Source organism: Lycorma delicatula, chromosome 2 (assembly GCF_047948215.1).
Source record: "Lycorma delicatula isolate Av1 chromosome 2, ASM4794821v1, whole genome shotgun sequence".
In the NCBI taxonomy this organism is placed as follows: Eukaryota; Metazoa; Arthropoda; class Insecta; order Hemiptera; family Fulgoridae; genus Lycorma; species Lycorma delicatula.
In genome coordinates this window covers 146157162-146173846 of record NC_134456.1, presented here as the reverse complement: position 1 = coordinate 146173846, position 16685 = coordinate 146157162, and the positions used below count along the sequence as shown (strand labels likewise).

Below are 16685 nucleotides of genomic sequence, written 5' to 3'. Positions count from 1 at the left end.
CTAAAAACATAATACACTCGTTCACATGGACAAAATTAATGATTCTAATTTAGATAACAATAAGCTTGAACATAATACTTGTTCATTTAACAATCAGTCAAATGAAAATACATTTTTATCAACAGTCATATGTAACTCCGATGACATACATATATGGTAATCGTCATTCATGTAGAATCTTATTAGATTTTGGTCGCCAGGCAAATTTTTGCACATAAATTTATAAAAACCACTTACTAGCAACTTTTGGTTGTTGGTAAGTGGTTTTTATAAATTAATATTATTGTATAATCATACCAACAAGCCAAATTTGATAAAATTATTATAAAACATATAAATTTGCCTGAAAATAAAGACTTAAAACTCATTAAAAATAATTTCCCTATTTCAGGCATAAATAACTCATTACCTCAATCCAAATACAGTGTTACACTTACATTACACTCTCAGTGTAAGAACATTTCATTCAAGGTGCAATGTGTTGTTTTATCTGATATATGAGATAGCCTTCCATCAACCACATTTGACATTTCTAATCTTAATCTTCCTTGTAATATGTTTCTAGCAGAACCCAACTTCAACATAGCAAATAACATTGACATACTGATTGGAGTTCAATTCTATTTGAGTCTTATTTTGCTCGGGAAATTCATCTGAAATTCCAGATAAGAAAAAATTCAGGAAACTAAATTAGGATATATACTTTGTGGTCATCTTCCTAATAAAGTTAAGGGCAACAATACTAATAAACATCTTTTCTTGCTTGTAACACTAATAAAAATCTCAACTATACTTGAGAATTGCTGGAAAATTGTAGAAGTTAATACTGATGCTTCAGTTAATGAAACATCTACATGTGAAAAAACAACGTGGTCATTTATTTCTCCCTCATCACCCCATTTTTGTAGTTTGTGGAAAAGCGTGAACAAAAGTGTTAAATTTCATATGCATCGTGTACACACGATCCTTAATTTTGAGGTATTATGTAAAGTTTTAACACAAATTGAAGCCTGTCTTAATTTCCATCCTATGTTTGCTATTTCAGTAGATCATAGAGATCCAGAACCTCTATCTCTAAGACACTTTCTCATAGGATGTCTACTCACTTCTTTGCCTAAACCTAATTACAAAAAAATTAAAATTAATTGCTTAGGCTGTTGGCAATTACTCCAAACATTTATCAAATACTAGAGTAGTCTAGTATCAGCCTTCAGAGACTCAACATGTATTTAACAGTCATATATAATTAATTTATAACAATGTTACATTATATGAAGCATAAGTTTGAATACTATAATAAAAATAATTAGGGATATAATCAAAACTTAGACTTTTATTTAAGTCAATGAACCAGCGAATAAAATAATTTTTAGAATGATTTAAACCCAACCTAGGTGTTAAAACCAAGGTGGCAAATTATTTGACACTGTTATTGGATAATAAATATTAAAAAAAAACTAAAGTAATGAGAATTGCATATTACTTATACAGGTGCTGCAATCTTTTGCAGTTATTTATATACATAAAATTTTTGTAATATATTTAATATAGATATGTCGTCTTTTTTAATTTCTAATATTCCTAAATTTTTGTTAATGTCAGAAATAGAATGTTTATTAGATATTCTGTCATATTAGATAAACTTAATTTATTATTTTTGTAATTTTTATCCTGTTCAAGAAATCTAGCTTTAAAGAATGTATTTGTTTTTCTTATATAAATACAAACGCAATTATTTCATTTAATTTTATAAATTCCGGTCTGTTTATTTTATTATTTTTGTTTCTTAAATATTTTATTATGTGGTTATTAGGTTTGTCTGCTGGAATTAATGTTTATTGCAGTAGTGGGTATAGTAATGTTTTCAATGATATTGGTATATAAATACTTTATGTATACTTTTTAGAAGAGTTGCAGCTGATTTTCATTATTTCTTTAATGAAAAATTAAGGTAAAATATGTCTTATCTCAATATTTTGTACTAGGTGGTTTATTTAATAGAATTTATATAAATTTAACAGTACAGTGGTTTATTTAATAGAATCTAAATATAATTTAACAGTACTGAGGAATAATATGAATCTTAAAAATATTAATTTCAGTAAAATATATATATATATATATATTATATGTTGCAGTGAATTTGATTAATCGCCTCCAGTGTTGGAGAATAGCTTATATGATTCATATATTTAACGTTAATTAGATGAGGTTAGCGAGCGAAGCAAGTGTAGGTTATGTTTGGTTAAGTTATGATATTTTAACCAAACATAACCTATGCTTGCTTCATTGCTAACCTCAACTCATTAACAGTGTGTTTTGATTATTTAAATAAATAATAAATTCAGTAATTACTGTTTATAGTTAAGTTGTTATTTTACTATGTAAAATATGTTAATGTGGAGAATAGGTAAAATGAATGGTATATTTCATAAAGTGCTAATATTTTTAAAATTCTATAACATTGTAGATGATTAATCAAATTCACTGGCACTTATGCATAATCACCAGATTAATCAAATTTACTGTAATGTGTATATATATATATATATGTCCTCCTCTATGAATCATGAGACCTTGCCGTTGGTGAGGGGGCTTGAGTGCTCAGGGATACAGAGTAGCTGGACCGAAGGTGCAACCATATCGGAGAGGTATCTGTTGAGAGCCAGACTAAGGAATGATTCCTGAAAGAGGGCAGCAGCTCTTTCAGTAGTTGTTAGGGGCGTGAGTCAGAATGACTTAAACGGCCATATCAACATCACTCAGTCCTCTGAGTACTGCGCAGCTGAAAGCAATGGAAAACTACAGCTGCTTTTTTTCCAAGAAAATGTGGCTCTCTGCATTTTCATATAACAATGATGGAGGCGCCTTCCTTGGTAAAATATTCCGGAGGTAAACTAGTCCCCCGTTCGGATCTCCGGGTGGGGACTACTAAGGAAGGGGTCACCAGAAAATTAAAAAAATAACATTCTACGAGTCGGAGCGTGGAATGTTAGATGTTTAAAAAAGGTTGGTAGGCTAGAAAATTTAAAAAGGGAAATGGATAGGATAAATGTGGATGTAGTAGGAATTAGTGAGGTTCGGTGGGAAGAGGAAGACGACTTTTGGTCAGGTGATTTTAGAATAATTAACTCAGCTTCAAATAATGGGCCGGCAGGAGTAGGTTTCATAATGAACAAGAAGTTAGGGAAGAGAGTAGAGTATTTCAAAACGCATAGCGATAGAATCATTGTAATAGGATAAAATCAAAACCTAAACCGACAACGATTGTTAATGTCTATATGCCTTCAAGCGCCCATGATGATGATGAGGTAGAGTGTGTATACGAAGAGATTGATGAAGCAATTAAACACGTAAAAAGAGATGAAAATTTAATAATAGTTGGAGATTGGAATGCAAGCATTGGAAAAGGCAAGGAAGGAAATATAGTGGGTGAATACGGGCTGGGCAAAAGGAATGAAAGAGGGGACCGAGTTATAGAGTTTTGCACGAAGTATAATTTAGTAATTGCCAACACCCAATTTAAAAATGGTAATTCTACAGGAATTCCTGTAGAATTACTGAATTACTGTGCAGTGCAGGTGAGGAAGCGATTGATAGATTATACAAACTGGTGTGTAATATTTATGAAAAAGGGGAATTTCCGTCAGACTTAAAAAAAAGTGTTATAGTCATGATACCAAACAAAGCAGGGGCAGATAAATGTGAAGAATACAGAACAATTAGTTTAACTAGTCATGCATCAAAAATCTTAACTAGAATTCTATACAGAAGAATTGAGAGGAGAGTGGAAGAAGTGTTAGGAGAAGACCAATTTGGTTTCAGGAAAAGTGTAGGGACAAGGGAAGCAATTTTAGGCCTCAGATTAATAGTAGAAAGAAGATTAAAGAAAAACAAACCAACATACTTGGCGTTTATAGACCTAGAAAAGGCATTCGATAACGTAGACTGGAATAAAATGTTCAGCATTTTAAAAAGATTAGGGTTCAAATACAGAGATAGAAGAACAATTGCTAACATGTATAGGAACCAAACAGCAACAGTAATAATTGAAGAACATAAGAAAGAAGTCGTAATAAGAAAGGGAGTCCGACAAGGATGTTCCCTATCTCCGTTACTTTTTAATCTTTAGATGGAACTAGCAGTTAATGATGTTAAAGAACAATTTAGATTCGGAGTAACAGTACAAGGTGAAAAGATAAAGATGCTACGATTTGCTGATATAGTAATTCTAGCCGAGAGTAAAAAGGATTTAGAAGAAACAATGAACGGCATAGATGAAGTCCTACGCAAGAACTATCGCATGAAAATAAACAAGAACAAAACAAAAGTAATGAAATGTAGTAGAAATAACAAAGATGGAACACTGAATGTGAAAATAGGAGGAGAAAAGATTATGGAGGTAGAAGAATTTTGTTATTTGGGAAGTAGAATTACTAAAGATGGACGAAGCAGGAGCGATATAAAATGCTGAATAGCACAAGCGAAACGAGCCTTCAGTAAGAAATATAATTTGTTTACATCAAAAATTAATTTAAATGTCAGGAAAAGATTTTTGAAAGTATATGTTTGGAGTGTCGCTTTATATGGAAGTGAAACTTGGACGATCGGAGTATCTGAGAAGAAAAGATTAGAAGCTTTTGAAATGTGGTGCTATAGGAGAATGTTAAAAATCAGATGGGTGGATAAAGTGACAAATGAAGAGGTATTGCGGCAAATAGATGAAGAAAGAAGTATTTGGAAAAATATAGTTAAAAGAAGAGACAGACTTATAGGCCACATACTAAAGCATCCTGGAATAGTCGCTTTAATATTGGAAGGACAGGTAGAAGGAAAAAATTGTGTAGGCAGACCACGTTTGGAATATGTAAAATAGATTGTTAGGGATGTAGGATGTAGAGGGTATACTGAAATGAAACGACTAGCACTAGATAGGGAATCTTGGAGAGCTGCATCAAACCAGTCAAATGACTGAAGAAAAAAAAAATGTATATGTATATATGCATTTTTTTTTTGTCTTCAGTCATATGCAGATAAAATGAATTATTCAAGCAATCAAGATAGTTACATATTAATGAATGAGATTATACTCATTCTTATACTTGAGATAAAAGATAATTTTTTATTCTGTGATTTAAAAGTTACTTTTTCAATTCTTTAAAGAATAGTAATATTAGTACAATATAGTACAAGAACAGTAATATTAGTTTTATCTATTCTTTATGTTAAGTTAGATAACTGACAAGTGATAGTTAAGTTAAATAATAATGAAGTAAAAGAATTTAGTAATAAAAATATTTTTTCAGCAAAACAAAAGAAGTATTGTAAAACTGGAAAAAATTCTAATCACAATTCCAAACAGAATTATGAGTAGTTATTGAAAGTTACAGGAAAAACAAAGACCCAGAATAAAAGTTCCGAAGTTCCAAATTAAAGAGTCCTAGAGTTAATACAGGGAAAATCAGCAAAGTCTTAAATGGAATTTTGTGGTGTAGATTAGGGAAAACTAAATTGAGAAAGGAATATTCAAGGACAGGTTTTTACCTCTTCTATAGTTTTTTTTAAAACCATGAACTAATTAAAGCTTTAGTGAAATAATTAAAATTTTAATATTTGGGATAACCATTTCCTGTCTGTTGATATATCTGAAAATAAAATTAAATGTAAAATCTTGTAACATAATTAGGGTGACAGACAAAAATGTCAGGGAAGATGGGAATTCATTGTCCTTTGGTAAAAGTTTCACTGGCATTGGATAGCACGTGAAAGATACCGTGAATGTTGGTGGCTCTAAAAATGGCCATTCTGTAAGCTACCAGGGCTGTCAGCAGTAGTGGTCAAGGTAGGATGTCATCCACCTTAATAACCTAATTCTTGAAGAGCTGTTTGGTCTGAGAGTTCTTGGAGTTAGCAATTATAACAGTTAAGAAAGTGTGGGAGTCTAATCATTGTGGTTCCTAAAAGAATTTTCTTGGTTTGGCATTTGACAGCTTGTATCTGAAGCCTTGCCTGAGAAGTTTGATTCAACCTTTAAGCGATTCTGAAAAGTACCATTGAGGGTTGGCAGCAGGTAGTTGGCAATAGAGGTTGACAGTGTGGTCAAATGTGGTGAAGTGATCTAGTTCCTCTTTGTTCAGTATCTTCTAGCTCTTCTTTCTGGAATGCTAGCTTCTTCAATGATAGTGCTCTGCGCTGAATGTACAACTATGCTCTTTTGTAGTTTCCAGACTGTTACAATGGCTGAGTTTTGGTTGCCTGTGTAAGCAAATGGTATTGAACAAAACTACAATCATTCTGATTGATGCTATGGTTATCACTACACACCATTGGTCAAAATCATGCGCCTCCCAACTGGCTGTTTTGAAACAAGTTGGTAGTGTAGTAATACTACCAATACATATACCAATAAACCAAGTCATCTGTAAAATTTGAAAGTTGCTAGGAATTTTTAATTTTTACAATACAGTTTTATTCTAAAACATCAATTTACGTAATATATATAATCTTTTTGATTTATTGCATTGTGTTATATTTGTTATAGTGAAGAAGTACTGAGTATTGTATCACTTCTATCAGTTGAGTCTGTTTTTGTGTCTGCTCCAGCTAAAAAGGAAGAAGCAGCTGCTGCTAGGCAGAAATTTTTATCATCTTCTGGGGATTTGATAACTTTGTTAAACATTTACCGCTGCTTTAACAACATGAAGAACAAAAAAGTACAGTTTATTTATCTATTTACTTACTTAAGTGATAATTCTTTAACAATTTAAAGTGTAATTCTTTATTTGTGTCAGATTTTGTTTGTCATCATTTAACTTGTTTTGCATGTAGGAGCTTTATTTTCTGCACTACTTGTTTTACATGATAAACTCATTAAGAATATAAAAATTTATGTAAAAGGAAAAATGCAGGAGAAAACGTAGTGAGGAAGAATAAAGAGAAAACACATTAAACAGCTGTTAGAAATTTTGATTTAAGGATATAAAGAAACTAAGAGAGTTCAGATTTAATAGAATGTAGAACAACAACAACTAAACTCCAGTCATGGAAGTTACCAATAATGATGATGATGATGGTGATTTTCATTATAAATATGTGTAATTTGTGTGTTTGTTTGTTTATAAGGGGGTTAATAACACCATGCAGTTTTGTCTGTGATACTGTTTTGTTCAGAATGTGGATTAATGATGTTTAAAAAAAATTGGTTATATTTATATAATCAGGTTACATTTGTTGTAATGTTTTTTGGTATGGCAACAAATGCCATGCTTTAGCATAGTAAGTCCATTTAGATATAAAAATGAAAAAATTAAACCAAATTTATTTTATTTTTAGTGTAATTCTTTTGATGATCATAATATTTTTTTAAAAAATCCTAGAAAAATATACTGAGAGATTCATTCTATAAATCCCTATTTCCTCCTTCTTCTTTTTCCCCCTTCTACCCTTTACCTTTTTTGATTTTTCCTTATTTCCCTTTTTTGATTTTTCCTTATTTCCCTTTTCTGATTTTTCCGTGTAGATCGGTGTAGTAGTTTTTTAGCCTATAGTGGACACATATTGGAAACATTGAAATGGAATTGTAAAATATTTAATAATAGCGTGTGTTGCTTTCATGTCCAATAGATAGCACTGATTTAAAAAAAAGCATGTTTTTACCTGCTGGTGGTTTTATGCACCATCTTAGGTGCATAAGTAGTAGGTATATAAAAACGTGTGTATTTGAATGTAACTTTGTGTCAAAATTTCAAAGCAATTGGTGAAGAACTTTTGGAGATTTAAGATTTTGAACAAACGAACATATACATTTTTATTTATATAGATTTATTCATCTTAAGTAACTCTTTTGTAATTTGTATATTACTTTAATTAGTTAGTGATGAGAGAAGATTGTAGCATGTGAAAAATGCAAAACCTGATTGCAGTTTAAATATAGAATTTACTAGATAACAGGCAGAAAGCTATCATTTTATTATATAGAGTTGGTGGTGTGGTAGACCACACCAATTTATGCAGGTTTGTCTTTAAATAACAAATCTTGCAATGCAGCTCAAAAAAGGGAATTTCATTGAATTCTTTAAAAAAATGTGTGAGATTTCTTCCTAGAGCAGTTTTGTTATTCATAGAAGGAATTCTTATAAAATTAAAACTAATTATTAATCATTTTGTAAATAAGATTTTTATAAATCATAAAATTTTCAGTACATGAATTCGACAAGCATAGGCTTAGATTTTCTCTTATTTATGGTATTTTGTTATAGAAAATTTGGTTTATTTCTTGTATTTGTTTGCTTTTTAATCTGTTTATGTTACATTGTATGAGTTTGTTCAAATTGTATCTTGACTATAGGCTGTGTAATAAAATATCTTACCAAGTAGCTTCCAGTTATCTCTTTTGAAGCAGTTTTTTCCCTTGTGATTCTACACACTTACCAGCAGTGATAGAACCAGCAGTTCTATCATTGCTGGAAACATTTTCTACAATCCTCTTTAGGAATGACTACTACCTGCATTGGGTGTCATATTTGTCATTCTGGCTAGATTGTCTCTTTCAGCAGCATCTTCACCTTGGGAATAATAAAATCCTCAGGAGCCTGGTGAGTCTGAGAAGTTGTATGCATGATTAAGAAATCCTGAATTAGAATTGATAAATGGGCAGGTGAGTTATTTTAATGCAACTGCCACTTGGATGAGTTACCATGTCTCACTTCTTATACCAAATTACATCATGAAGACAAAGCAGAACATCCTATATTACTGGTTTTTTGTCAGTTTGGCTTTATGTTGTTTATTACGATGCATAATTCTTCAATAAAAAATGTATAAAAAACAAGCATCACCTTCACTTTGCTCCTCACCTATCTTGCTTTCTTTGACTGTGGGACTGATAGTGACTTCCATTGTTAGAACTTAGCTTTGGTTTCTGGGTTGTAACTTTCACCCAAGTTTCATCACCAGTTCAGTTATCATGGTCTTAAGGAAGTAGGATCATTGTTGGCCTTCCCCATATTCTATGCAGTCTAAAAAACAAATCTCTTTATGTTAATGCAAAATCAGTTTTGGAACAAATTTCATGGCCTCTCTGCATCCAGAAATCATCTGCTAAATCATCTATATGTAACCTTTGCTGATTTCTGTGTCCTGGAATTTTTTTGATGTTCAACCGATAATTTTCCATTATCAAACTTAGCATGTTGTTTGGATTTCAGTTTTGTTAACAGTCTTTGTTTTTTATTCAAAACTGAATAAAAACTTTTTAACAAAACTACATTTTGTTTTTTATTCTTAACTGAAGTTTGGCCATTGTGAAATAATTATACCACTTTAATCTGTGTAACCCTTAGTGCTTTGTTCATGAAAGCCTCCTTAATCTTACAGATTGTTTCTGTTTGTGTATCACAACTCACAGCAGAACTTTATCAGTAAGATTGTTCAATGCATTCTGCTATTATACATAAAGTAAAAGTGTGACAAACACGTGCTACACTAATGATGCTGGACAATTGATGTGCTCTGTGAGGTTAAAAAAAGGATTAGAACTAGTAATGTGCTTTAGTAAGTTTTCTGCTTGCACCCAAATACTGGTGTTCTTTGGTGCTTGGGTTTCAATTAACCACACATCTCAGGAATGGTTGACCTGAGACTGTACAGTACTACACTTCATTCATACATGTCATCCTCATTCATCCTCTGAAGTAATAACTAACTGTGGTTCCAGAGGCTAAACAAAAAAATAAAGAAAGAATGCTGTTTGTTTATTTTATTAAGAAAATTATTTCTGGTGAAGTGGATTTTAAAATTTTCAATTTTTTTTTAGTTTTCCAAGTTGGGAACTGCCCATTGATATAGGTTTGTTATATTGTATAAAAATCTACAGTTTTTAACATGTTTGATTTTTGGGTTTTGTTTGCTTTATGACAGTGTGTTTATGAATAACTATGACGTCTCTGTCTTGTAAATTACATGACTATGACATATTCAATCAGATAAATAAATAAATGTTATAGAAATATGTCTGAAAAATTATTTGTATATACAGTATGATTTAGTACGTAGGGAACCAAAACATGGCAGATAAATTTGAAAAACTAAGGTGTAAATTAAGCGGGAAATTGAAGTTAGTTTATGAATATTATTTACAAGAGTCATTCAAACACAAACCAGAATTTGTTTATATAGTCTTCTTTAGCTTTATTTTTTTATGTTATATGAAATTATAAATAAATAACTCTATTTTTGTACATAGTTTCCTTCAACAGAAATACATTTTCTCCAACAGATAGATAGCTTCCTGATCCCCTTATCAAAAAAACAGGATGGCTGCCCCAACAACTAGTTGTGCACATAATGCTTGACTGCGGCATTGTCTTTAAATCTTCCCCTCCTAAAGCTTCTTTCCATAAACCAAACATGTGGAAATCCAAAAGCGGTGAAAAATCTGGACTGTACTGTGAGTGTTCAATAGGTGTCCTCTTAATTTTAGTGAATTTATCGGAGTCTGAGTTGCTGTATGTGGCCATGCATTGTCATAGAGAAGGAAGATGTTGCAAATCAATTGCTGACATTGTTTGTTGTGACCTGAAGTCATCCAACAACTGGCAGTAGTATACTGCATTTACTGTACTTCAGTCATGCAGTAAATCAATCAGCAGGACACCTTTTGAGTTCCAAAACACAGTTGCCAGAACTTTCCAGTTGATAAATGTTTCTTGGTTCTCGATTGAAGTGTTTCTGGTGTTTCTTGATTCCAACAAATTCCCCCCCCCCCCCATGATTCCAACACTCCATACTTGTTCTCTTGCTCTCCTTCCTCAAAATGATTCAGAAGCTGCTGACAGATGTCTTTTCAGACATTTCTATGTGCCTCAGTGAGAAAACATGGAACCCATCTCACTGACACTGCTGTATCCAAAAGTGTCTGTCAACATTGTATGTACACTCCGAACATTTATGCCCATTTCTAATTCAATTTTAGCAGCACTCACCTTTCTCAAAGTTGTTAATGGCTTGAATGTTGTTATCTTTGATACTGGTATGCAGATAACTATTCGTGACTTTTGTTCTCTGTGTCATGGCTCACTAAAAGATTTTTTGACCCAATCAAACACTCGAGTTTTTGTCAGGATAGCATCTCCAAACTATGTCTGGAGATGAGTCAAAATTTTGGGATTAGACACCTTTGTGGTTGAGAAATTTGATTATAATTCACTGCACAACAGATCATAGGAAAAAAATGGATTGTTTGAAAAACATGATGTACTAATTAATTATGCTTGTGAGATTCAATAGTATGACCCTTATTTTAATACTGATTTGGTTTGTTGTAATTCATAGCTAAGAGTAAAACTTGTTTAATTTTTATTGAGGTGAATAATATTGACTTTTTTTTTTGTTTAATTTTACTATTAGTACAGTAATCTTTATAATTGAGAGATGTGACCAGATATAGTGAGTGTTAGAAAGGTTCAATAGTAAAGAATTTAATTTAATTTAATTTGGTCCAATTGTATTTTCTATAGTACCGTTTATGTCTGAAATTACAGAAAGTATATGTCTTTAGGGACAATCAGTTAATTTTTATCAATTGTGTATCAGATTATTTTCATGTAGTAAAAAATTTCATAAGAAGTTTCAATTATTTGATACTCATACGGTATGAAGTTATTTTTTAAAATGTAATATTTTTGTACTAATTCATTTTCAGAAGTGGTGTTTTGATAATTTTATGAATTCATGGAATATGGAATATGCAAGTGAGGTTCGAACACAATTGACTGAACTCTGCCGTAATAATAATTTGGTGATTTCATCTTGTGGAAATAATATGGAGAGAGTACGGAAGGTGTTTCTAACTGGGCTTTTTATGAACCTTGCTGAGCTTCAACGTGATAAAAGTTATGTTACTGTAAGTAATCAACCCAGTTATTGAAGGATTTTTTGTATAAATCAATTTTTGTATCTTAATTTTTTTAAATGTGGATTTGTATATTCACTGACTTTTTTATTATTTTTCAAGAATATTCTTGTAATTTTTTGCGATTCTAGTATTGTGTTTTTTGTTATCTATCTTCATGAAATTTTTTATGCAAATTGATTATTAACATCATTAATATTTAACACTGAGGTCACAGTGCTTGGAAAGACAGCAGTTACAAATTCCCAAAATTTATTCTATTTAACAATTCTGATTATAAGAAAATATATTAATGTCTAATAGTTAACTCATGATATTTTCAAGATTTGGAAACCTACTATTTTAAGATTTTTACATGAGAAATTCATCAAAAGAAAGCAATATTTAATACTGATTTGTAGTTTTAGTTTGCAGGAGAGTCTTATGTTTGCATTTTATTAGTAGTTTATTGTAATCTTTCTTTTGGATTGGTGTATGACAGGGTTCAGCCGGCTTCTTAGACTGTTTATGTTTTCATTATAATAATTAAATATATAAATAATATTTTTCTTGTGACCAGAAAAAAATGGTATGCAAATAATTAAAAACCTGTAGGTTCATGTCAAATTATTTAAAAAAATAATAATATAATTCTTGGTCCTTGAGCATACGTGTATGTAGTAAAATTTTGTTTCATAGAAATGAAGGAAAAATTTAACTAGCGGGATAGTGTTATTCTGTAATGCAAAGATGAGGCATTCCTTAGCTTCATAGGCAACAGAATTTAATCTTAAAATTATTTTTGTTTTCCTAACCTTTCATTATGATGAAATATGAAATTATAAAATAAGTGAAATTGTGCTCTTTTGGACCATATTTTCACTGTTCAGTTAATTTTGTGACCAACCAATGTTAACCAACCAATCACAGGTGATTTAAATGGATTATTTAGAAATTTTTAATTTAGTTGTGTTGTTAATTTAATCTTTTTTATTTTAAAATGTACTATAGTATCACGTATGACTGACATTACAGAAAGTGTATATCATCTTTAGAGACAGTCAGTTTATTTTTATCAATTGTGTATCAGATTATTTTCATTCAAGACTAGGGTTATTGGATTTTTATCCCATCGGGTTGGTCTAGTGGTTAATGCGTCTTCCCAAATCAGGCTGATTTGGAAAGTCGAGAGTTACAGCGTTCAAGTCCTAGTAAAGCCAGTTATTTTTACACGGATTTGAATACTAGATCGTGGATACCGGTGTTCTTTGGTGGTTGGGTTTCAATTAACCACACATCTCAGGAATGGTCGAACTGAGAATGTACAAGACTGCATGTCATTTACACTCATACATATCATCCTCATTCATCCTCTGAAGAATTATCTAAACTGTAGTTACCGGAGGCTAAACAGGAAAAAGAGAGGGTTATTGGATTTGTGATTACATTAAATTAGGATAGCTTAGTGGCTACTGGGTGCCACTGATTAGAGTGACGCTGCCATTTGAATATATCATGAATTCTTTCTGTATTACCACAAACCTTACAAGTAGAGATCAATGAATTAATTTTTGAAATCAAGTGAATAATTAATATCTCCTTATAAAAATGTTCACTTGCTTGTAATTATTGCCGGCCGATGATTAATCCACTCATAACAGCTGCGAGATTTCGTCTGGTTCATTTAAAAGGTTTTGTTTTTTTTTTCTTTTAAACAGCTTAAGTAAAAACACAAACATTAATATCATTAAGATTGTTAATAATCAAGCAATAATGTTTTATTTGATTTCTTTTGAAACTGATAGAATATAATGATAATGCTTATTTTATGTTGATTAATTATGCTGCGAACAAGATTGGAAAAATATTAGAAATAAATTGTCAATCCAAACTAACCAACCCATTTATGCTGTTCTTTATAGTTCAGTTGATCAATTGACTTCTAATTGATGTCAAGACTTTTTCTCATTTGAACCTTTACCTTAAAAAAGAAAAATAATCTACAAAGTAGACTTAAGTCTCTGTTTTATGTTTAATTATTGTTATTTTTACATTGGTACTATTTCAGTCTTAAGGTGTCTTTAACATTGTTCAACATTTAATGGAGACTTTTTTTATTGAAATACTACGATAATTATGATCATAATTGCGGGTGATAATTTTAAGTTTGGAAATCATGAAATAATATCTTAACAAATATTTTTAGTACATTCTTTCCTTATTTTAAAAAGATTGCCAGTGTTTCATGTACCTACATTACAAGTAATAATTGCTATACTTAATATGTCAGGGATCTCTGCTTATGATAAATGCCATCATTTCTAATTAACTGATTTATGTAAGAGCTGTAACTAAAAAACATTATGTTTTGTAATAACCTTGCAACATACCTTATTATACCTTTGCCAAGTAAAGAGATTTAAAACATACTATTTCTGTTATTTGATACATTTAAACATATCATACTGTCATTGTTGTTAATTTATTAACCATTTAGTTCTCACATTTTTCTGGAAAGAAAAATTCAACATAGTCTTCAAGAAATATTGAAAAATAGTTGCTAATGACTGTTCATCATTTGGATAAAAATACTTTTATGTGAGAAAGGATATCTTTAGAGTTGAGATTTGGTCTCTGTGTAGTATAGATTTGCTTGCTTTTGGTCTGACTTTCTTTGAGTTCATACATATTTTTCTTGTTTTAATAAGATTGACTGGATCTGCAAGTTAAAAGTTTTAAGAGTAAATTTACTATTATTATTATAATAATAGTAAATTTAAATCCGATCCAAGGCGGTCAGCTTGGATCGGATTCCTGCGTTTGTTATCAAAGGTTTAAATGAGATTGTTTCTCCTATCCTGGCTTCCCTGTTTAATTGGAGCTTGTCATCTTCTTCTTTTCCTTCCATATGGAAACACGCAGTTATTACTCCTATACCTAAGCCTGGTGTCCCTTCTCTGGATAATTTCAGGCCTATTTCTATCCTCGGTACCTTTTCCAAAGTCTTTGAGTGGATTCTATTTGGACATATTTATGACCATGTTCTCCCGATGTTATCGTCATTTCAGCATGGATTTATTAAAGGTCGTTCACCAGCTTCTAATTTGGCCGCCTTTTTGCAGGATTCAGTTAATGCAATTGAGCATAGGGGTCAAGTAGATGTGATATATTTTGATTTTACCAAAGCTTTTGACAAGATGCCTCATCATTTGTTGTTATCAAAGAGTTGTTTTGGCTTCGGCTTCAGCGATCGTTTAAATGATTGGCTGTCCCCTTATCTTCGTGACAGGCGTTTTTCAGTGTGTTTTGGTGGACAGATGTCTGAGGAATCCTTCTTGGCTAAGTCTGGAGTGCCCCAAGGCTCTGTTTTGGGTCCCCTTCTTTTTATTATTTTTATAAATGATTCAGGCCAGGTCAGTGAGGTCTTTTAGGCAATTTGTGACACCGGTTGGTTCCACCGTGTCTCCGATTGAGTGGTGTACCAGTGTTGCAGTGGAGTTCCAGGATAAGCTAAGCTTTTGGGAAGATCTTCATTAAAAATTTGAGAGGGTTACATGGCGATGGATTATTGTCCTTTGTGTAATGCTCACTTTCATGATTTTAAAATTATTGTTGTTTTTTAAGGATTATTGCTTATAACTTGTTTTATTTGGAATGTATTTGTAATATTGTGTTTTTGTTTTTGAATGTTTTCATCTATGTGTTTTTATTATCACTCCATAGCTACCATTTTTAAAGTTCTAATTATTATTTTTTTTGTATTTGACTGTATAATTGTTATTATTATTATTATTGTGTTTTGAATATTGTATTTTTAATTTATATGTGGGTTGTTGACTTGTGGCTGTTCTTTTGTGATTTTATGTGATATTGTGCAACATACAAAGGTTTTGTGTAACTGTTCTGTTGCACAAACAAAGCAAATAAACAAATAATAATAATAATAATTATTATTATAATATGTTAACTGTAAATATTGATATTACTTAAAACTTTTTGTTAAAGGTTGGGTCAAGTCAGAGAGTTTGTATTCATCCATCATCTGCTGTGTTTGGTTCTTTACCTCCATGTGTTCTTTATGCTGAACTAGTACAGACTAATAGAGTGTATATGAAACATGTTTCACCAATTGATCCTGACTGGCTAGAAGAAGTAATGCCCAATTATGCTCGCTTACATCCACATCGCAAACATCCATCACAAGATTGAATTTTATGAGGTTACCATGTTGCCTAAGATATTAACAAATCTCATTCCTGAGTACAAATTCTATTTTTTTTACAGTCATGAATATGTTCTATAAATATAGGATGGTGTACATGTATCGGTAAATATTTGTATTTTAATTATGTGATAAAAATGTAATTTTAATTAAAACATATTTTATTTTCTTGGGTATGTCTTTTTTTGCAACTGCTATTGTATTTCTTCTAGTTCCCTTCTATTTTTATTAGTATTATTTCCTATTTGTACTTTTTTTTTGTTTGCACCAGTACTTCTATTTTCATATTTGTTCCATTTTTGTATTTTCTCTCTAGCTTATCCTGTCTTTAATTCTCTTACTCCATAAAGTAATTATTTGTTAGATACTTATTGAATTCATGATCCTCATTAGGCGCTTTGTCCTAAGAGGTATCTACCATTGGTGTTGGTATTTTATTCTGTCCTTTGTCATATCTTCTATTATATTTTTCTTGGATTTTCAATTTCCTCTATCATTCTCCATTTGTCTTTTTGGTTATCTACTGATTCCTTAATTATTAACTTACTATTTTTTAGAGTGGTCAGAGTTTCA

The 16685-nt window shown here is 31.1% G+C and overlaps 1 protein-coding gene across 1 annotated transcript in view; it reads left to right on the top strand.

Moving 5' to 3' along the window:
* ath (ATP-dependent RNA helicase DHX33) overlaps nucleotides 1-16284 on the top strand; it is a 58097-nt gene extending 41813 nt beyond the window's left edge. Inside the window, exons 11-13 of the mRNA XM_075356401.1 lie at nucleotides 6542-6713; nucleotides 11702-11902; nucleotides 15896-16284. Of these exons, the coding sequence (XP_075212516.1) occupies nucleotides 6542-6713; nucleotides 11702-11902; nucleotides 15896-16099 (577 nt within the window). The 3' untranslated portion in view covers nucleotides 16100-16284. The remainder of the gene's footprint in view (nucleotides 1-6541; nucleotides 6714-11701; nucleotides 11903-15895) is intronic.
* The last annotated feature ends 401 nt before the right edge of the window (nucleotides 16285-16685 follow it).